The sequence below is a fragment of the Pongo pygmaeus genome, chromosome 2 (genome assembly GCF_028885625.2).
Source record: "Pongo pygmaeus isolate AG05252 chromosome 2, NHGRI_mPonPyg2-v2.0_pri, whole genome shotgun sequence".
Lineage (NCBI taxonomy): Eukaryota > Metazoa > Chordata > Mammalia > Primates > Hominidae > Pongo > Pongo pygmaeus.
In genome coordinates, this window is record NC_085930.1 from 97,330,268 (window position 1) to 97,353,192 (window position 22,925).

General features: G+C 37.7%; 1 protein-coding gene across 3 annotated transcripts in view; it reads left to right on the forward strand.

Annotated features, from left to right (window-relative positions):
* Window positions 1-22,925, forward strand: part of ERC2 (ELKS/RAB6-interacting/CAST family member 2) — a 975,821-nt gene that overhangs the window by 291,287 nt on the left and 661,609 nt on the right. For 2 of the 3 annotated variants that reach the window (XM_054482045.1, XM_054482046.2), the window contains exon 4: window positions 6,406-6,480. In XM_054482045.1, coding sequence (XP_054338020.1) covers window positions 6,406-6,480 — 75 coding nt within the window. Of the gene's footprint in view, window positions 1-6,405; window positions 6,481-9,758; window positions 9,801-22,925 lie in introns of all 3 variants that reach the window. The other variant, XM_054482044.1, reaches the window with a different exon arrangement.

Sequence of the window (22,925 nt, forward strand, 5' to 3'; positions counted from 1 at the left end):
TCTAGGTTTTAAATACTGTCTATTCACTGATCCCGAAGTTGTCATTGTAGTTCTTACTTCTCCCCTCAAATCCAGACTCATCTGTTAAATCACCTACTCAGAACCTTCACTTAAATGTCTAATATCATTACAAACTTAACACATACAAAACCAAAACTCTTAGTTCCCATAACTCCCACCTTTCCTTCCCAATCTTCCCTGTCTTCGTGGTTCACTTCCATTCTTCCTGTTGTTCAAGCTAAGAGCCTTGGAGCCATCTTTTGCTTCTCTCTTTAGTTCTCAGGCAATCTATCAGGAAGCCAAGTCCGCCTCATGTTCAAAACATATCTAAACTCAACTTTTTCTCCTTGCCTCCACTCTGCTACCATGGTCCAAGGTTCTATCATGCCTTGCAAGAGTTATTCCAGTTACCTTTAACTAGCTCTGATGGGTCTGTCCTTATCACCACCACCCCGAAGCCATGCTGCTATAAAACATTGGGAGTAATCCTTTAAGAAAGTGCCTCATGTCATAGTTTGCCTTTGCTCAGACCTTCCAATGTCTTCCCATTTTTCTCAGAGTAAAATCAATGTCCTCATGACAGACTCCAAGTGTGGAGCTCATCCTCTCATTCCCACCCACCCCTGCACTTCTTTGGCTTTCTACTTTCCCCATCCCTCATGCAACTTCAGCCACACACTTAGCCTTCACTGTTCTCTCTGCCTGGAATATCTACACAGCTTGTTCCCTCATTTCCTTTAGATGAAGCTTGTCCAGTCAGTGGTCTATGGGCTGCATGCCACCATGACGGCTTTGAATGCAGCCCAACACAAATTCATAAATTTTCTTAAAACATTAGGAGATTTTTTTGACTTTTTGTTTTTTTAGCTCTTCAACTATCATTAGTGTTAGTGTATGTTATATGTGGCCCAAGACAATTCTTCTTCTTTCAGTGTGGCCTAGGAAAGCCAAAAGATTGGACACCCCTGCTTTAGACTTTGCTTAAGTGTCACCTTTTCATGAAGCTTTCTCTGACTGTCCTATTGGAAGTTGTAATTGATCCGTGCCTCCCTAGTATTTCCCATTCTACTTCTCTGATTTATTTTCCTTTATAACATTTATAACAATGTGGTTTAGTCTCCTTTTAAAATTATCATGCCTTTTCCTCCACTGGAATCTGGAATTAAAAAAAAAAACAAAACAACTATGAAGGCTGGGATATTGGTCTGTTTGGTTCACTGCTGTATTTCTTGTATCCCCCGTATCAAATTATTATTTGAATATCTGAATCTCCCATGTCTTAAGACTGACATGCGTTGATGTTTGAGATTATAGTGTTCCTTTCCTGTTGATTCCTCCAATTGGTGTTGGTCCATAATAGTGGCAATTTTAAAACGTGGCTTCAAATTCTTTGGCACTCCTTCCTTTAGGAAGCAGGCTTGTGACTGCTTCAAAAGAGCATGACAGAAGTGGTGCTATAGGACTTTCAAGGTTAGGTAATAAAAGGCCATGTAGTTTCTTGCTCATGTGCAAGAAACTGACCTAGAATTCATGAGCATAATGCAATGGTGGTGGTCTGATGCCATTAAGTTTGGGGTGGTTTGTTATACAGTAATAGATTTACAGAACAATAATGGGAAAAGGCCAGATAAACGTAATAATTACCTTTGGAATGAAAGTTAAGTTTTTAGTTGTTGTTATTATTATGTGGTCTGTTGAAGAAAGTATGTGGTGTGTGTGAACATTATTCTGACAGGTTCATCTTGGAAGCTAGTGTCCATCCAGATTAACTCACTAGACTCTAGACTCTCATTAACGCCAAGAAGTATCACTCTGATGAACCACTTGAGATTTCATGCTCAAAATTCTAGGCTCTTCATATACTTTTATGTTGATCAGCTGAAGAAGCTAGCAATTTTGCACTAGCTAAAGCCAACCTTGTCATGAAATTACAGGAAAATATATAATGTGGGGGTTGATGTCACAGTGAGATGTTAAATTGTGTGATGCCGCCAATTTTCTTCTCTTATTTTTTTCTGTTGTTTTTAAAAGTCAGAATAGGTGGGACTAGAAATACCAGCTGGAGGTCCTCATTTCAGAGTCAGCTGTTTATTAAAAATCTGGATAATTTCAGAGCTGGAAGAGCATTAGAAACCAATTCATAAAGCTCCTGATTCTGCGGATCAGAGAGGGGAAGCAGCATACCCAAAGTCTCAGGCTGGGACTGCACGCTCCTGACTTTTGGCTTCTAGTACAGTGCTCTTTCCTCTTAATAAGTGGTTCTCAGCCCAAAGTCTGGCTCAAAGGTAAACTTCTGGGGTGCTGATCCAGGCTCTGTGAACCAGCTGACATGGTGCACACCATTTGGCTTGCATGTGCTTTTGTGTCCATTTCCAGAAAGAATCCACTCCTCCTGTTTGGTTTTTACAGAGATCTGTGACTCAGAAAAGTTTAAGTACCATTGCACTTCATGATTTAATAATACTGTCATGTGAAAACTATCACAGTAAGTTAAATCTTATACTCATTCATACCTATATGAGAGGACAACAAATGCTCCTGGGGAAATTCATTAGTTGTTTAGGATTAGTGCATAATGGGTGCATCACTCAGATGGTTAGGGGCAGTTGGAGCCTCCCGCAACCAATTCATCCTACTGTCTGTTTAGAAAATTTGGCAAGCAATCACACGTTAAAATCCCTTTGGTGATTCAAAAGCAACAAACAATACAGGACTAATAAGGTATTATTTTGCCTTGTAGCCATTGCAGTTCTTAAAGCAGAGAGAGCTGGGATCTCTGTAGATAAAACCTGAAAGCTCATAGGCTTAACTTAATAGAAGTTTATTTTTATTTCATATCACCATGCGATGTAGGTCTTCAGCAGCCTTTCAAATGATGTTTCAGAAGTGTGGGCTTTTTCTATCTTGAGGCTACACCATCTTCTTGGATATTGAAGTCCTTCACTTCTAGCTAGTAGACAGAAAAAAAGGGAGAGTTGAGGACTAGTTAGGAAGTTTTTATGAAAGTTGATTGCATTGCCCATTTCTAACCACATTCCACTGGCCAGAAATAAGTCCCATGGCCCCATCTAGGTAGTGGTTGTGGGGCCTCCTAGCAACAACTCTATAGTATGGAAGAGGAGCACAAACCTTCCTTGGGCAACTGGTCCTCTGCCACAGAGTGAGTGTTATAATAATCCCAAATCTCAGAGATAGGTGAAGTGTTTGAGATGGGATTTTCAGACAGTCCATGTTGTCTGGATATAGATTACAATTTTCATTTACCTGACACCTTAGGAATCAAGGTGAGCCTCAGAATTTATGAAGTCAGGATTGAAAAATATTGTAATTAAGAAAATTACAATTCTTGGGTAATTGGAGATTTTATTTTATTTTTAAAGGAGTGACACAGAGTGTAAAGGCCCAATCAGGATTTTTAGCTGGTTTGTATTATAATATAATTTGTATAATTATAGCAAAGAGAACTCTGTTTCCATTTTGCATAACTGTTGCTACAAGTTTAGCTTTTCTATTGCATGTTTACCCTTGACAATGTTTTCATGTTTGGCAGAAATTACAACAGCACCTGCCTTTACCTATGGTTTTTGTTTTCACTGTGTTGCTTAGTCGCTTCTTCATTATTTTTCCTTGTTTTATACAAGCTTAACCTCTCTCCTCAAGTTATAATTTTTATTCTGGAACTAGGATTGGTTATGGTATGATATTATTATGAATTGCATTCCTGGCTTTTAAAAAGATGATTTTGATGCCACCTGATATCAGAATGGGTGATCTATGAAGTGAGTTTCTTCTAACACTTACTACAGAGAAACTCTGACAAGTGACTTACTTTCTGTTTTCTTGTCCATGAGTTTTTATTGGTCCAGCGAACTCCAGCAATCTTGGAAGTAATGTTGAGGACCAAGTAGATTTTTTCTTTGTGGAAGTTGAAATCTCATGGGATCCACCCAATGCTGTGTTGGCACTGGATTGTAGTGACCCATGAAAGCTGGAAAAAAACCATCACGTTGACTCCAAGTTGATTGGAAACTTGTTCTAATAACTAATGTTACAAATTAAATATACAAACTCACAAATAAATTATATTAAAAACTCATAATTTCCTAATTTCTTATTACACTTTACTATTACCTAAGATCTTGAGGTTGTTACATTTATTGTGTCTGTGTTGTAGAAAATACCATACAATGGGGATGCTATTTTGTCTCCCTTCCCAAGTCTGCATTCAGGGATGCCACTTGGGTAGCTTGATATTGGCCATGGGGGTGCAGGTTTTTTAATTTCCAGCAGCCCACTGTACTCACCATATATAACATCTTCTTCATTTGGTAGTGCTGAGGCTTGAACGAGACAAGCAGTGCTAGGGACATCACAGATGCTCAATAAAGGACAGCTGCCTTTAGGGTCCTTCCTTCAGAAAATCTCTGCCATTTCCAGAGAGTCCAAAAATGGTAGTGTTGCCAGATGATTGCAGTCCAGTGCCTCTGGAGGGACACAGGATCTCTTTCTGTTTCTCTATTCATAAATGTTTGGTAATGGTTGACTTCATCCCTTCCCAGGGATATGTTAGGGGAAAAAATATCCTGACTGATGTGAGAGCATTTTGAATAGTTAGGAAGTATAGTTCTCAAATTGGAGGTTGAGAAAGAGCTTTGTACAGGGTTGGTGATTTGTGCCAGTGATGAGTTTGAGAAGAAAATATTCTTTTCAGATTCCTGGTCCAGAGCTGTAGCATTAACTCCCCCACACTGGTCCTTGGACATGTGCCCTATGGTCCACCTGTAAGATTTCTTGGGCCACTGGCAAATATAATAAGAACAGCATAATAGGATGTGGGCAAAAGATTGCCTGCTTATCTTATCCTGGATAGGACTATCTTTTATTGTGTGTCTTGAGTGTTCTAACAGCTTTTACATTAACATGTCCTTTTTTTTTTTTTTTTTTTTTAAGACAGAGTCTCGTTCCATCACCAGGCTGGGGTGCAGTGGTGCGATCTTGGCTCACTGCAATCTCTGTCTCCCTGGTTCAAGGGATTCTCCTGCCTCAGCCTCCCAAGTAGCTGGGATTACAGGCACACACCACTATGCCCAGCTAATTTTTTGTATTGTTAGTAGAGACGGGGTTTCACCATGTTAGCCAGGATGGTCTCAATCTTCTGACCTCATGATCCACCCACCTCGGCCTCCCAAAGTGTTGGGATTACAGGCGTGAGCCACCACGCCTGACCCCATGTCCTATCTTTTCGAAGTGACAGTGATAGTAGATGATAATGGTGGAGGTAGAGTTAGTTTTAAATGCCTTTACTTGCAGAAAGCTAGAAATGATATTGATCCTCTTTTTTAACTCCTTTTTTTTTAAAAAGTAAATGTTTGTGATCCAGTGGTTCTGAAAGTCTAGAACTACCCCATGTTGACTCTAAATTGATTTTTGTGGAAGCAGAAGTAAGTATTGATAGAATTATTCCATAGGTGACCTGAATCATCAGCATGGGTATGTGTGAGCACTTTTGATTACTCCTGCCATTGCTCACTCTCCTAAAACTGTTGATAGTAAAGAACATCCAAGTGTGATCTGAATACACATTGTCCTTATCTCTTCTCTTCTGCTAAGACAACTTTTCAAAGTCCCAACAGAACTGTTCTTTTGAGGAGAAGCATATAAAAAGTGACCTTCAAGATAAAAGTTGTAATTATGTTGTTTGCTTTTTACCTAAAGAAATGTTCATCATCGTTCCAGGGGTTTTTGAGTCCACATCTGGCTTTAACAATTTTTTTCTCCCCTCTAACACTATTGATACTAATGCCAATTTTAATTTCTTGGCATCATGATACATAAATATATCACCCACAGATGTGATTTTAAACAAGGACTGAAACTGTAAATTCGGAAGCAAGAGATTCACAGGGTTTCATCAGATCACTCTCAAAAGTGACACAGTTGTACTGAAATGGTTTTAAACTGCTCATTTCAAACCTGCCTCGGTAGCAAAATGCCATGCGTGCAGCGGATTTGCAACCACATTAGTCATTTTCTTTCCTCTGTTTCCTTGCTGTGTTTGTATTGGGAGCACAGAGTAATGTAATTTAGTAAATTATGATTTGATGGCTGGGCATCAGCCCCAGTGTTGAACAGTATTTGGACTATGATTACTTGCTGGCTTTGTCACAGTTGACATTAATTATTGATGGAAGTTTCAGAAATAGCTCATGTGCCAGGAGCTTTTCACCGGAACGCAGGCTCCAGGCAGGAGGGATGCTAAAGAGTGTGGGGGAAGAGGCACCTGTGGCTTGTTTATGTCTGTGCAAGGGGAATCAGGACCCAGCAGGCTGTGTAGTACCTGTGTAAAGGTTATGGTGTAACGGAAGGATGAACCGTCAGGCTTATTTCTATCGTGTTCCTCCCCAGGAATTGCACCGAAGAAGCCAACTTCAGCCGGAGCCAGCCAAGACAAAGGCTCTCCAGACTGTCATCGAAATGAAGGTAGGAACTGTGCACTTTTGTCAGAAACAGTTATGCCTCGGGAGTTTGTTCTAACTTGGTGGTGCCTAATATAAACATGAAATGAACCTTGTGTTTTTCTCTAGACACCCTGCTGGGTGCTTTACTTCTGGATTTTTTTACCTTCCTGGGCACATTTAATTTATTGGTCCTTTAATTAGGATGTCTTTTCTGGGCAAAAGTATTAAGGGCTCAAGAATCCATTGGCTGAAAGGAGCTGGGTTCCTTTGCAAAGCATATCTAATCCTAGGGAGGTTTTGTGTGTGTTTTAAAAGTAAAATTTTTAAACTATAATAATTCTTTTCCTCCTATTCACATCACAATAAAAAGCACCTTTGAGAAATTAAGAGTTGGCAAAGAGAAGTTATTTTACATGCAGTGGTATTGTTAATAATTAAAATTATGCTATCAGCAAAATTTACTTTTCAAAAAATAATACTTTCTTGTGACCCCAGTATTTTCTCCTAACCAAGTCTGGAAGTAATAACACTTTACTAAGTACTTGCAAAGTATCCTATTTAGCTGCACAGGCATAGAGATACACTATTTAAAGGAATAGAAAAATCCTTCTGAGAGGATTTAGGGCATTTAAGAAATCATGAAGTAAATGAGCATGACCAAGCCATGATCTATGATTAAGAAACTGGTCTAAATGAAACTCCATTTTTTGCTAGTATCTAGAAATTTGAAATCTTTTTATTTACAGTTTTTGCCAGAAGGATGCAAATAGTAAAGTATTTATCTCAATAATAAATAATTCTTGATTTAATGTGTTCCATTAAGAAACAATAAGTTTATAACCAAGATGTTTGCAATCTGAAAATTCCACGCTCAAGTTTAACACTCAGGGAGTTTGCCGGTCACCATGGGCCTGCAAGAGAATTCTAAAGCCTGCTGATAGGATAATGAGTCTTCTCAGTCCTTCTTGCAGCATATGATTTTGAATTATCTGCCTCCAAATTCCCAAGTTTTGAGGGAAAAGAAACTAATACGAGCTCTTGAATTCTGGGCATGTGCAATCTGAGTAGGGATTGTTTTTCTTATTCAATGACAATTTCTTCATCCAAGTGGATTTTTGTGAAAATAATATAGGTCATTTGCTTTAAAACTATGTGTCCCCCAAATGGGGTTACATGAGTCAAGGCACTCATAATGTATTTGTAGCATATGGGTTTGAAAAATATCTTTGAAGGGACCAAATGCCAATAAGATTAAACAATAATTATTAACCCTGGCTCATCAGTTGTTTTAAACTTATATAATTTAAACATTTTGAAAAGAAACTGAACATTCTACACTGGGGAATGGTAGGCCAGTGGCTCATAATTCAGAGTTTATCCTCACTTCACATTGGAATCAAACCTGATACTTGGTTAAGGCTTAAAAAAAAAAAAAAAAAAAAGAAAACTGAAAAGACAAAAGGACAAAAGACTTGATTTTTTTTTTTTTTTTTTGCAAAGGGTGACTCAGTCCCCCTTCCACCCACCTCCACACCCACCTTCCCAGTCAGCACAAATAGTAATGGAGAAGAGGATGTATATACAATCTATTTCCAAATTATCATTTAAGGAAAAAAAAAAAAGAGCGAGTTTCCAAGGCCTTTGGAAAAAACAGGAGAAACATCTCTTCTAATGTGGTGGGTAGTTTCCTGGTAAATGTATCCATACAAAGACAATTGGTACCTTTTTTGGTGACTTTTTAAAGTAGAAAAATCTGTTTGATCCTAGTTTGTTGTTTCTAGCATTATGTTTTATTATAAAACAAAAAATTATAAATAAAAAACTCACTTAGGTCATCTACATGGGAAGGCAGAGAAACTTGAATTCTAGGGCAAATTCATATCCACTTATTATCAGTAAATTGAGCCTAGAGTTCTCCTTTCATGGATGCCAGTGTTGCTAATTTGTAGGCATGAGGCATTTGTATTTTTAGGACAAATGAAGAGCAATATAATTTTCAGGAAACGGAAATGGTTCCTCAAGTTCTTCTGTTGTCTTTTTGGATGCCTGTTAACTTACAGAAGCACTGCCTTCTGTCTTGTCAACAGAGAAGTCTGGGTCCCATTAGCATCTATCTTCAACATACCTAAATTGAGTTATGGAGGCAGCTGGTGGAGGGTCATCTCAGCCATGTGTATAGCTCAGGCTGGAGGCTGTGATCTCATCTGATTTTGTACATTACACCCCTGTGAAATTGGTGGGAATATTGGAAGTTCATATTCTACAGGCTTTAGAGTTGACTACCAAATCAAACTGACCCTTAAGCCTAGTGAGTGGAACTTGAGACCCTGTTGTATTTTAGCCCTGGGTAAACATTAGTGTCATCTCTAGTGCCTTGATAGAATTTAAAATAAAGAAGAGATTTCTTGGCCAGGTGCAGTGGCTCAGGCCTGTAATCCCAGCCCTTTGGGAGGCCGAGGCAGGCGGATCACGAGGTCAGGAGATTGAGACCATCCTAACACGGTGAAACCCCGTCTCTACTAAAAAATACAAAAAATTAGCTGGGCGTGGTGGCACACGCCTGTAGTCCCAGCTACTCGGGAGGCTGAGGCAGGACAATGGGGTGAACCCAGGAGGTGGAGCTTGCAGTGAGCCGAGATTGCGCCACCGCACTCCAGCCTGGAGGACAGAGCGAGACTCAGTCTCAGGAAAAAAAAAAAAAAAAAAAAAAAAAAAATTAGCCAGTCGTGGTGGCGGGCACCTGTAATCCCAGCTACTCAGGAGGCAGAGGCAGGAGAATCACTTGAACCCGGGGCGTGGAGGTTGCAGTGAGCCAAGATCTTGCCACTGCACTCCAGCCTGGGTGACATAGTGAGACACTATCTCCAAAAAAAAAAAAAAAAAGAAGAGATTTCTTAGACTAAATTGGGCTCACAGATTATCCCTATTTGTTTCTTGCTTTTTAGAGGAACTAAGGGTGAGCTTCAACCCACATTGTCCCCATATACACACTTTGCATAAACTTGCAAAAGACATTTGTTGTGAAAGTCTGTGAAATCTTGCCTAAATTCGAGCACTATTTAGAACCACAGTCTGGTAGTTCTAGATTTTTGTGTACCCCCTCTGGACTTTGGAGTTGTGAAAATATGTTTTTCTGGGGTGAACCTTGGGAAATATCATCTGCCTGCATCAAACTGGGGGCAGTTCTTTTGCAGACATCCCATCTACTGCAGCCAGTTGAGCCTGGGGGTTGAAGTTACCTGAATGAAAAATGAAAGGAAGCAAAGTGAATAAAGTTATTTGTGATTTATCTTCTTGCAGGAAGCTTCAAGTTTTAATTTTGATCCTGATTTGGTCTGGCAGGTATGTTCCAAGTTTGCACTTAGAACACTGTGTGTATTTCTTGGAAAATTAGTTTCTTGTAGGTATTGCAGTGCTCCTCCTTCTCTTGCTTTTGTGTCCAAAGATTCTTTGCTAAGCTCTTCTTTTCTGCCCTTGTGGATAACTGTCAATAAGAATGGCAGTTGAAAGGCTTGTTCTCTCCTTTTTCTTTCTTTAATGCTAATTCCTTTGAAAGAATGTGTAACTTATTTTTATTATAAATTTGACATGACATAAACATGACGTCCAAAAGTTTTACTTTCTTGGGTCATTCATAAAGCCATTTGTTTTTTTTTTAAATGAATGACAGTAATGGCAGTTCTTGTCAAATAATCTCAACCCCCTTTTTCATTGTTAGCTAGAACTTTTAAGTGAAGGAAAATCTATTTCAAAGTGGCTAAAGTCAAATGGAAATTTATTGGAAAAAAATTTACTGGAAAAAAACGGGGGTATTGCTTCAGGCACAGCTTGATCCAGAGGCTCAGAAGATATTAGCAGATCCCATTTTCTCTCATTCCATCCCTTATCTTGTCTTCCTTCATGTGAGCTCTATTTTCAGGCAACCTCTCCCTGCTTGTGAGCAAATGGCTACAGCAACTCCAACAATCACAAATGGAAGGGCAGGGAGAATGTTGTGTTTTTTAAAAAATGTAAAAACGCAACCCTTAGAGTAATAATAATTACTGAGATGACACATAAAACTTCACTCCAAACTTAGCAGCTGAGGCTGAACAGAAAATACATAGAGTTTTCTAGAGTTCATTTGCTTAAAACATTAAATGATATTCTTTGGGAAAAACAAACATTTTGCTAGTATAGCAGAAACTATCAGGTTTTCAGCAGAATTTATCAAAGAAGACATACATGAGTGACATAAGGGTTTTAGTAAAAGTTTCAGAATATGTACTTGATTTGGTGAACTTGTTAACTAAAGTGGATTAAGAAGCCAGTGGCATAATGTGAAGTTAAAAGCAATATTTCTGTGGTAATTGAAGTGAGGATTGTGGGTATTTAGCTTTCCAGTCCCATGGTCAGCGAGGGCACTTGTGTGCCTTGAGTTGTTCCTCTTGAGTGACATTTGTCCCCACTAGGCTTTTTTTAAAATTGGAACTAAGTAGTAAGCAAAGAAAGACTGAGCTCCACTAAGTTGCTGAAGTGTAAGTGGTACTATTGGTCAAAGTATATGATTTTGCATTCAGGTGCAACTTTAATGCAGAGGTTAATTTTTTGTTATAAAAATAAGACTTCACTTTGTCTTTGTGCGCAGGCAGATAACTATTGTTCTGCATGGAGCTGACCTGCAGCTGGGTTAAGTTTCACTTAAAAGGTATCTTGGTATTTGGTCAAATTTAGCCTGTTTAGTTCCACAAAATATGAAAGGGATGTACTGGAACACTGTGAAGTCAAGAACTACTACTTGGCAACTTTACCAAGTTTCATATAACTAGGAAGGGGAGAGAGTTCAAAGTCAAACCTAGACTACTCAACACAACCCAATACCCATTATGAACTTGTCTGAGTCCTGGAATCTGGTCAGAGACACTATGAAGTAGCTGCCACTTCTTTGACTGTAGGGCCTACCTAGGTTTATTTCATTCATCTTCTCCCAGGATGCTGTGTTCATATGAAATTTGTGCCAATCTTGGTTTTTCTAGTAAAGCAATTATGATGATGGCTTTTAGGCCTTAAGAATATGCCCCTGCTCCTTTTGTGGCTATTAAAAACAATAACAGCACTAACAACAACAATGTCACGTGCACCACCAGTAATACCCAATGACAGCAACATCACTACCACACATGAGGGCTACAGCACTTGATGTGCAATAAACCTGTGAATAGGCAGAGTTATCCCCATTTCACAGATGAGAAAGCTACGGGTTAGAGAGGATAAGCAACTTGCCCATGGTCCTGCAGCTAGTCAGATTGGCAGCTGAGATTTGAACATAAGTTTCTCCTCAAAGCACTTGCACTCTTTACTCCTTTCTGCCTTTTCTAAAGATAGCCCATAGGTTCATATGTTTTTTCTTTCAACATTTTCTTTGGAAATTGTGCATTGAGGTTTGCATCCTATAATGGGTAAAGGCAGCTCATGAGAGATGGAGTGGCTTATGTGACATTTTTGGAAAGGTGCAGAGCTGTACTTTGTGCTAAAAGGCAAAACTCATCCTTTTTACATGCATGTGTTATTGTGGCTCCAAATAGGGCTCCAAATATGTACATTACAGCCAACATATGCCCTGTTTCTCCCCCTGCATTTTAAGTCTTGCTCTGAAGTCTTTTTTTAACAGTCTGGTGTGATAACTTGTTCAAACTTGTAAAGGACTGTGTGTTTTGAAGTGCAGTGTGCATTTACAATATTAGAATTATCCTTTAGCTTACTTTTTTTTCTTGGGAAATTTCTTTATCTTCTCATTTTCCAACTGGACCCCCCATTATAAAACAACAAACCCCTTTATCCCATTTAATTATTTGCCTTAAATAATGGGCAAAATGTGAGTTTTAAGTGATGGTCAAGTCAAATGTTAGCTCTGGATGATATATGGTTGTCACTTAGAAGCAAGTAAGATTTTTTTTAGAAGATGAGAATTATTTCCCTTGCCCCTCAAACTCTTCTTATGATGTATTTGACTCCACATGTTTGACTAAATGTTGCCAGTCAATAATTCCTTCTATTACCCAGGTTAGTTTTTGTGAATCTAACTCCCGAAGTTGCATAATAAACACCAGTGTTTACTGAGCAACTATTTTGTGTACAGCACCATGGTGAGGCTTTCAGGTGAGTTCTAAGTCTTTAAGGAGCTAATGGAATGAAGTACATAAACCAGGTTGTAAAGTGACTTAAGAAGGGCAAATGAGCTATGAGGAGTCAAAGGATATCAAATAACAGAAGAACATAGAATGCTTTTTGGAGGAGGTAGCATTTGGAGAAAGCCTTGGAAAACTGGCATGATTTTGGTAAAGGGGAATATGGTTTATAAACAGTGGGAACTATAAGAACCACGAGTCTAGTAAGCATAAGGAGTGTCTTTGGCAGAGCAAATCATTCAGTTTGATTGAGAGAAGACATTGTAAATTTAAAAGGTGTGGTAGATCGCGTTAAACCAGTAGAAAAAGAAGGTGGAGAGAAAGAAATAATAAACATAAAAGCTAACATTAAATAAATAGAGGATAAACATATACTAGAGCAGAGCACCAAAACTAAATGCTGTTTTTTTGAAGAGATTAACAAAAATGACAAATCCTGGTTAGAATCAGCAAGAAGAGTAGAGACAGCAAAAATAACCAATATCAGGGATGAAAGTGGGGCATCACTATAAACCTTATTAACATTAAAATATGAGAGGATTTTATTAGCAACTTTATGATAATAAAGTTGAAATTTTAGAAAAATGAAAAATTCTTTTTAAAAACACAATTTGTCAAAACTTGCTTAAGAAGAAATAGAATATCTGAGTAGTCTTATATGTTAAAGGAAATGATTCTGTAAATTAAAATCTTACCACCAAACCAAAAACCTAAAAACCCAAACCAAACAGAAACAATTAGAGGCCCAGATGGCTTTTTTGAGTGAATTGTACCAAATGTTTGAAGAGGAAATGAACTCAATCATACAAAAACTCTTCCAGAATAGAAAAAGAGGGAGCATTTCCCATCTTGTTTTATGAGGCTAGCATATGTTTGATATTCATACCCAGCAAATATATTACAAAAAAGGAAAATTACAAGCAATCTCCTGAGTAAACACTGATGATAGAAAATATCCTAGTGAATTGAATTCAATGACAAATAAATGACATGACCAAGTTGTGTTTATTTTAGGAATGCAAAGTTGGACTGATATTTGGCCATCAATCATGTTATCCACCATATTAAGAGGATAAAGGAGAAAATGAATATAATTCATAGGTACAGAAAAAGTGTTTGATTAATGCAACATCCATCCATGGCCCCCAAAAATGTTTTTAAGAAACTCAGAAGTAGAGGATTTTCTTAATCTAATAAGAATAGTTACAAGAAAGCTACAGCTAATATCATGTTCAATGGTAAAATGTTGAAAGCTTTCTCTATGATATAAGGAATAAGACAAGAATGCCAGTTACCATCACTTTTGTTCAATAATGCTATGGACATCCTAGGTATAAAAATTAGAAAGAAAAAAAAACCATTTTTGTTCACAAGTACTATAATCATGTCTGTAGAAAATATCAGTGAATCCATATGTACAGTATTAGATTAGTAAATAAATTTAGCCAAATGGCTGGCCAGTATTTTAAAATGAATCTTATTTCTACATACTAGTTATAAACAATTAGGATATGAAATTGAGAAAACAATATCACTTACACTGGTATTAAAAAACCCCAAATATATAAGAGCAAGTCTAACAATAGCTATAAAAGACCTAATTTAAATGAAAAGGTATAAAACATAACTAAATGTAGAATAACTAAAAACTTTAAACAAGTGAAACAGCTGTCAGCAGTAGGGTGAATAAAACAGTAGTGGAATATTCATACAATGAAATGCTATATGGCAATGAGAAGGACCAAGCTATTGCCATATGCAGTAGCATAAATGAATACTACCCCCAAAATAATGTTGAAAGAAGCCAGCCACAAAAGAACATATATAATATATATTCCCAAAACAAGCTAAACTAATTGATAGTATTAGATATCTGTATAGTAGTTAATTTGAAGAAGAGGAGGGAAAAGTGAAGGTTGGGAGGGCCAGGAAGGAGGTTTCTGAAGTACAGGTAATATTCTATTTCTATTATATTCTGTTTTGTGATCTGGTTGGCCCAAGTATGTTCACTTGATCACAATTCATCATTCTGAAAGTCTATGATTTGTGTACTTTCTTATATTAATACTTTAATTAAAACGTTTCTTTAAAAATAAAGAAAAAATAATTCATCAATAAAAAGATAACTCAATTACAAAACTGGGCAAAGGATTTCATTAAACATTTCTCCAAAGAAGACATACAAATGGCCAATAAGGACATAAAAAATACTGAACATCATTCGTCATTAGGGAAATGCCAATCAAAACCAGCATTAGATACAACTTCTCCCACACTAGGATGGCTAAAATAAAAAGGACAGACAATAATGAGTGTTAGGGAGGATGTGAAAAATTAGAATTCTCATATGTTGATGGTGGGAACATAAAATGGTACAGCCCACTTTGGAAAACTGTTAGCAGTTTCTCAAAATGTTAAACATAGAGTTACCACATGACCTAGAAATTTCACTTGTAGGTATACACCCAACAGAATTGAAAACATATGTCCGCACAAAACACTATCCAGAAGTGTTCATGCTACCATTATTTATAATAGCAAAAGCTAAAACAACCCAAATGTCTATCATCTGATATATGAAGAAACAAAATATGGTATATCCACATAGTAGAATATTATTCATCAATAAAAAGTAATAAATTACTGATATATGCTACAACATGGATGAACCTTGAAAACATTATGCTAAATGAAAGAAGTCAGTCAGAAAAGGCCACATATTATATGATACTATTAATTAAATGTCCAGTGTAGGCAAATTAGGGACAGAAAGTAGATTAGTGATTGCCAGGAGCTAGCGGGAAGGAGGAAAGAAGAGTTACTGCTAATGTGTACTGGATTTTGGGTGATGAAAATGTTCTGGAATTAAATAGCAGTGAAGGTTGCACAAACCTCTAAATTATACACTTTAAAAGAGTGAATTTTATGGTGTGTGTATTATATCTCATGAAAGCTGTTATTAAAAATAAAGAAAAATATTATAAAGGAAATGATCAATAACTTTGCTTACTTAAGGCTTACAAGAGATTCTTAAGGGCATTCTAAATATGGATACAAAAGAATGATACCTGCTGCCACAAAAACACACTTAGTACATAGCCCATAGACCCTATAAAGGAACCACACAATCAAAACTACAAAGCAACCTTCTAGCAACTTCATTATAGGATCAAAACCTCAAATATCAATATTAACCTTGAATGTAAATAGTCTAAATGCCCCACTTAGAAGGCACAGAGTGAAAAGTTGGATCAAAAGACTAGATTTATCTGTCTGCTGTCTTCAAGAGACCCACATCACATGTAACAACACACATAGTCTCAAAGTAGAGTTGGGGAAAGATCCACCGTGCAAATAAAAAGCAAGCAAACAAAAAGGGAGCAGGGGTCACTATTCTTATGTTGGATAAAACAGACTTTTAAAACCAACAACAGTTAAAAATGACAAAGAAAGGCATTACATAATGATAAAAGATTAAAGACTTTTCTAACCTAAAAATGTATGTACCCAACATTGGAGCACCCAGAGTCAAAAATATGAATTTGTAAGACTTATGAAAAGACTTAGACAGCAACACACAATAAGAGTGGGAGACTTCAACACCCCACTGTGAGCATTAGATAGATCATCGAGACAGAAAACTAACAAAGAAATTCTGGACTTAAACACAACACTTGATCAATTGGACCTAATAGACATCTACAGAATATTCCACTCATCAAACACAGAATATACGTTCTTCCCACCTGCGCGCGGAACATACTCCAAGATCAACTACATGCTCGGCCATAAGGTGAGTCTCAATAAATTCAGAAAAATTGAAATCATACTAACCATACTCTTGGACCACTGTGGAATAAAAATAGAAATCAATACCAAGAAGATCTCTCAAAAGCACATAATTACATGGAAATTAAACAATTTTCTCCTGAATGACTTTTGAGTAAACAATGAAATTAAGGCAGAAATATAAAAATTATTTGAACTACATGAAAACAGAGACACAAGATACCAAAAGCTCTGGGACAGAGCAAAAGCAGTGTTAAGAGGAAAGTTTGTAGTGCTAAGTGCCTACCTCAAAAAGTTAGAAAGATCTCAAATTAACAATCTAATATCACACCTAGAAAAACTGGAAAAACAAGAACAAACTTACCCCAAAGCTAGCAGAGAAAAGAAAGAAAAACAAAAACAAAACAAAACAAAAAAAACAGAGCAGAGCTGAACACAATTGAGACTGAAAAATGCATACAAAGAATCAATGAAACTAAAAATTGGTTCTTTGAACAGATAGATTGATAGACCATTAGCTAGATTAACAAAGAAAAAAAGAAGATCCAAATAAGTTCAATCAGAAATGACAAAGGTGACATTACAACTTATCCCACAGAAATACAGAAGATCCTCAGAGACTATTATGAACACTTAAATGCACACAAACTAGAAAATCTAGAGGAACTGGGTAAATTCCTGGAAACACACACTCTCCCAAGGTTCAATGAGGAAGAAATGGAAACACTGAAAAGACCAATATTGAGTTCTGAAATGGAATAAGTAACAAAAAACCTACCAACCAAAAAAAGCCTTGAACTGGATGGATTCACAGTTGAATTCTGTCAGACATACAAAGAAGAGCTGGTACTAATTCTATGGAACTATAGCAAAAAGTCAAGGAACATGGACTCCTCCCTAACTCATTCTACAAAGTCAGTATCACCCTGATACCAAAACCTGGCAAAGACACAAGAAAAGAAAACTACAGGGCAGTATCCCTGATGAATGTAGATGCAAATATCCTCAACAAAATACTATCAAGCCAAATTCAACAACATCAAACAGTTAACTCACCACAATCAAGTAGGCTTTATTTTTAGAATGCAAAGTTGGTTCAATATATGCAAATCAATAAATGTGATTCAACACATAAACAGAATTAAAAACAAAAACCATATGATAATCTCAATAGATGTGGAAAAAGCTTTTGATAAAATCCAACATCCCTTCATGGTAAAAACCCTCAAGAAACTAGGCATTGAAGCAACATACCTCAAAATAATAAGAACCATCTATGACAAACCCATGGCCAACATCATATTGAATGGGCAAAAACTGGACACATTCCCCTTGAGAACTGGAACAAGACAAGGATGCTCACTCTCATTACTCCTATTCAACATAGTACTGGAAGTGCTAGCCAGAGCAATTAGGCAAGAGAAAGAAATAAAAGGCAACTAAACAGGAAAAGAAGAAGTCAAGCTATATATCTTCACTGACGATATGATTCTATACCTAGAAAACCCTAACGACTGCCAAAAGGCTTCTGAAACCTTCAGTAAAGTTTCAGGATACAAAATCAATGTACAAAAATCAGTAGCATTTCTATACACCAATAGTGTTCAAGCTGAGAGCAAAATCAAGAATGCAATCTCATTTATAATAGTCACACACACACACACAAAATACCTAGGAATACATCTAACCAAGGAGGTGAAAGATCTCTATGAGGAGAACTGCAAAACACTGCTCAAAGAAATCACAGATGACATAAACAAATGGAAAAACATTCCATGCTCATAGAGTGGACAAATCATCATTAAAATGACCATACTGCCTAAAGCAGTTTGCAGATTCCATGCTATTCCTATCAAACTACCAATGTCAATTTTCTCAGAACTAGTAAAAACTTTTCTAAACTTCATATGGAACCAAAAAAGAACTTGAATAGCCAAAGTGATTGTAATAGGCTGTCCTCACATTGCTATAAAGAAATACCTGAGGCTGGGTATTCCATAAAGAAAAGAAGTTTAATTGGCTCATGGTTTGGCAGGCTGTACAAGCATGGCAACAACAACTGCTCAGCTTCTTGTGAGGGCCTCAGGAAGCTTACAGTCATGGCAGAAGGCAAAGCAGGAGCAGGTACATCACATGACAAGCTGGAGCAAGAACTGGGAGGAGGGTCCAGACTCTTTTTCAACAACCGGATCTCATGTGAGCTAACTGAGCAAGAATTCACTTAGCAGCAAGGGGATGGTGTTAAACCATTCATGAAGGATCCATTCCCATGATCCATTTACCGCCCACCAGGCCCCACCTCCCACATCGGGAATTGTATTTCAACATAAGATTTGGAGCAAACATCCAAACTGTATAAGCAATCCTAAGCAAAAAGAACAAGCCTGGAGGCATCATATTACCCGATGTCAAACTATACAATAAGGCTACAATAACCAAAACAGCATAGTATTGGTATAAAAACAGACACATAGACCAGTGGAATAGAATAGAGAACCCAGAAGTAAATACACACATCTATTGCCATCTGATCTTTGAAAAATTGACAAAGATAAGTAATGGGGAAACAACTTCCTATTTAATAAATGGTGCTGGGATAACTGGCTAGCCATATGGAGAAGAATGAAACTAGACACTTACATTTCACCATATATAGAGCTTAACTCAAGATGGATTAAATATTTAAATGTAAGACCTCAAACTATAAGAATCCCAGAAGAAAATCTAGGAAACACCATGCTGGACATTGGCCTTGTGAAAGGATTTATGACTAAGTCCTCAGAATCAATTGCAACAAAACCAAAAATTGACAAGTGGGACCTAATTAAACTACAGTTCTTCGCATAGCTGAAGAAACTATTAACAGAGGAAACAAACACTCTACCGAATGGGAGAAAATATTTGCAAACTGCACATCCAGCGAAGATCTAATATCCAGAATCTATCAGGAACTTAAACATTGAACAAGCAGAAAAACAAATAACTCCATGAAAAATTAGGCAAAAGACATGAACAGACACTTCTCAAAAGAAGACATGCAAGTGTCCAACAAACATAATCATCATAGAAAAGCAAATAAAAACCACAGTGAGAAGCCATCTTACACCAATCAGGATGGCTATTATTAAAAAGTCAAAGCACAACAGATGCTAGTGAGGTTGTGGAGAAATGGAAACACTTATACACTGTTGGTGGTAATACAAATTAGGTCAGCATCTGTGGAAAGCAGTTTGGAGATTTCTCAAAGAATTTAAAAGATAACTACTATTTGACCTAGCAATCCCATTACCCAAAGGAATGTAAATTGTTTTACCAAAAAGACACATACACTTAAATGTTCATCACAACAGTATTCACCATAGCAAAGACATGCAATCAACCTAGGTGCCCATTAATGGTGCACTAGATGAAGAAAGCTTAGTATGTATACGCCATGGGATACTATATACTGCCATAAAAAAGAATGAAACCATGTCCTTTGCAGCAACATGGATGCAGCCTGAGGCCATTATCCTAAGTGAATTAACACATTAACAGAAAACCGAATACTGTACGTTCTCACTTATAAGTGGGAGTTAAACATCAAGTACTCATGGACATAAAGATAGCAACAATAGAAACTGGGGACTACTAGGGAGGAAGAAGGCAAGGGGAAAAAGGTTGAAAAACTAACTATTGAGTACTATGCTTAATACCTGGGTTATGGGATCATTTGTACCCCAAACTCAGCATCATGCAGTATACCCAAGTAACAAACCTGTACATATACTCCCTAAATCTAAAATAAAAGTTGAAAAAAAGCCCAAAATAACCAACTATGAAATGTATTTTTAAGGTTTATAGTAGTTTAGAGGTTTGGTATTCTTAATGTGTAAAAAGCTTATATTTATCAATGTAGAATAACAACTTGGGAGAAAATGTACTAAAATGTTGACATTTGTTCTGGGAAAGAGATTATAAAAGATTTTTTTCATCTTCTTTCCTCCCATATTAGTCCATTCTCACATTTCTATAATGAAATACCAAAGACTGGCTAATTTATAAAGAAAAAAGGTTTAATTGGCTCACAGTTTTGCAGGCTGTAGAGGAAGCATGATGCTGGCATTTGCTTGGTTTCTGGGGAGGCCTCAGGAAACTTACAATTATGGTGGAAGTTGAAGAGGGAGGAGTCACAGTCAGATGGCCAGAGTAGAAGCACAAAACAGGTGGGTTCGGGGGGGGGGTGCCACACACTTTTAAATGACCCAATCTCATGAGAATTCACTCACTATTGTGAGGACAGCATCAAGCATATGGTGCTAAACCATTCATGAGAAACTGCCTCCATGATCCAGTCACCTCCTTCCAGGCCCCACCTCCAACATTGGGGATTACAATTGAACATGAGATTTGGGTGGGGACATGGATCCAAACCATATCACTCCCCTAAATTTTCATGTTTTCAATAATGTGCATTTTTCTAAACATAGAAATTATCAGGAATTATTATTTTGAAAAAAACAAGTTTGTTAAAAGAAAAGCCATAATCAGAAACCTTGAAAATGCACTATTTTTTAAATTCTTGTTTTTTTGTTTTTCTGAACTGAGAAGGTTCCAAAGGGGAGAAGGTTAGGTTATTTATGGAAATTGAGAATTTTGCTTTCTGCTTACTGCTTCTCTATGCTTCAGCTTTCCCATCTGGGAAATGGGTCCATGATACTAGCCTGTATGGGTTGTGGTGGGGATTAAAATGAATTAAGGCATGGGAAAATCCTGGCACATAATAGAGGATCAAGGAATCCTTTGCCTCTCCATCTCTTCCCTTTGAGTTTGGAAATTGAGTTTTATCTGTAAAAAAGAGGTTGTGCATTTGAGCAGGGACCACCAGAGAGAAGGAACTAAATAAGCCTATTTTAGGCAGAGAGAGTCTTAGCTCTGACTACACACATAGTTTGCATATTGAAAAGACTTTAAAAGTGTCTTTGAAAGGAGAAAACAGTGGAGAAAAAATAGCAAGTCTCAGGAGGTCTATGGGATAATAAATGACCTAGGAACTTAGCTTTCTGGCTATTGGGCATTTGGCAAGTCACTTGTCCCCACTGGCTCTCACTCTTCTTATCTGACAAATGAAGGGATTGGACTAACTGTCCTACTTTAAAATTCTGCCAAGTCTGAGGCTTGATGACTGGCAATTTGGACTCTCAGGGGGCCCTCCTGGGGAGTCTGAATTGACATGACATTCTTGCAAAGTTTAAATCTTAGCTTTGTTTGCTCCATCTTGGCCAGCCCTGCCCAGGCCAGCAGTCCCTGCCCTCTCCCTTGCTGGTGCTCAGGTTCCCAGCCTATTGTTTATTTAGGGATTGCAATTTCCTTACTGGCGTGTGCCCCTGCCAGCAGGGTTGAGAAGTCAACCACAGGCCTCATGTGAACTTCCCCTTTCAGGTTTCAGTAATGACAGCATACCAACCATCACATGCCTCATCCCTGAGGCATGGTCCAGTTTCCACATCCATCAGGCCACACTGGTGACTTGGGGTGGCCTGAATTCCACTGCTGCCTGTTACTTTTTTTTTTCCATGAGACAAACTGGTTGAATGTAGAATGATCTGTGGTATGTTTCAGAGATTCTAAGAGGAGACACCAAACCCAACCAGGAAGTGGGTTAAAAGGAATGGGAAGAGCAAATTCAGCTTGCTAGAAGGCTAACAAGGAGAGAGAGCTTCCTCACTCAATCTTTTCCTAAAGAACACTGGAAGAGAAAGGGAGGGGTCAGATGTCCATCTTTTTAGGCTCCCTAAAATGCGTTTGCAGTGTTGCAAAGTAGTATTTCCTGAATTGCTTGCATTCTCAGGATGGGCAGCTGGAATTCAAACACTCCTTCCATTTAGATATACATGAAAGATGACATGCAACCCATCGTTGAGGGGATGGCCCTGCACGCATGGAGGGACTGCCCACTCATCTGGAAGCAGTTTCTGAAAATTTTTTCCTCCCTTTCCTCTCTCCCCAGCCTCTTTACTCTTTTCTTTTGACCTTACTCGGTGATCTTTAGAGGCTAAAATTACTGTGGAAGAAAGAACCAGAATAACATACATTCTCTGAAGCCAGTCCCTTCTAAGGTTGGCCTGTGGACAGCAAGGTCCCAATATGTGGCCTCCTCTCTTCTATTCAAGGCAGGCCTATCTATTGAGGGAACGATTCCAGTTTACCCAGGGGGAAACCTTGGGCAAGTTATTTACCATCTGTAAGTCTTCTGACCTGTTAAATGGGTAAAATAAATCCTTAATTCATAGGATTATGGGGAATATTAAATGAGAATTTCCCAGCACAGTGCTTGTGTAGGTAATCAATACATAGCAGCTATTGTATTCTTTTTTTTTACCCCCAAGCTGAGGAGCTTACAAATAAATACGGATTTTTGTGTCCCCCAATCCCCCAAAAGAGAATGTCCTTGGGTGAAACTAAGTCATCAGTAGTGTTTTGCTCACTCTCTAGATGATTTTGATGCAGTTAGTGTTCAGGTTGGCATTGG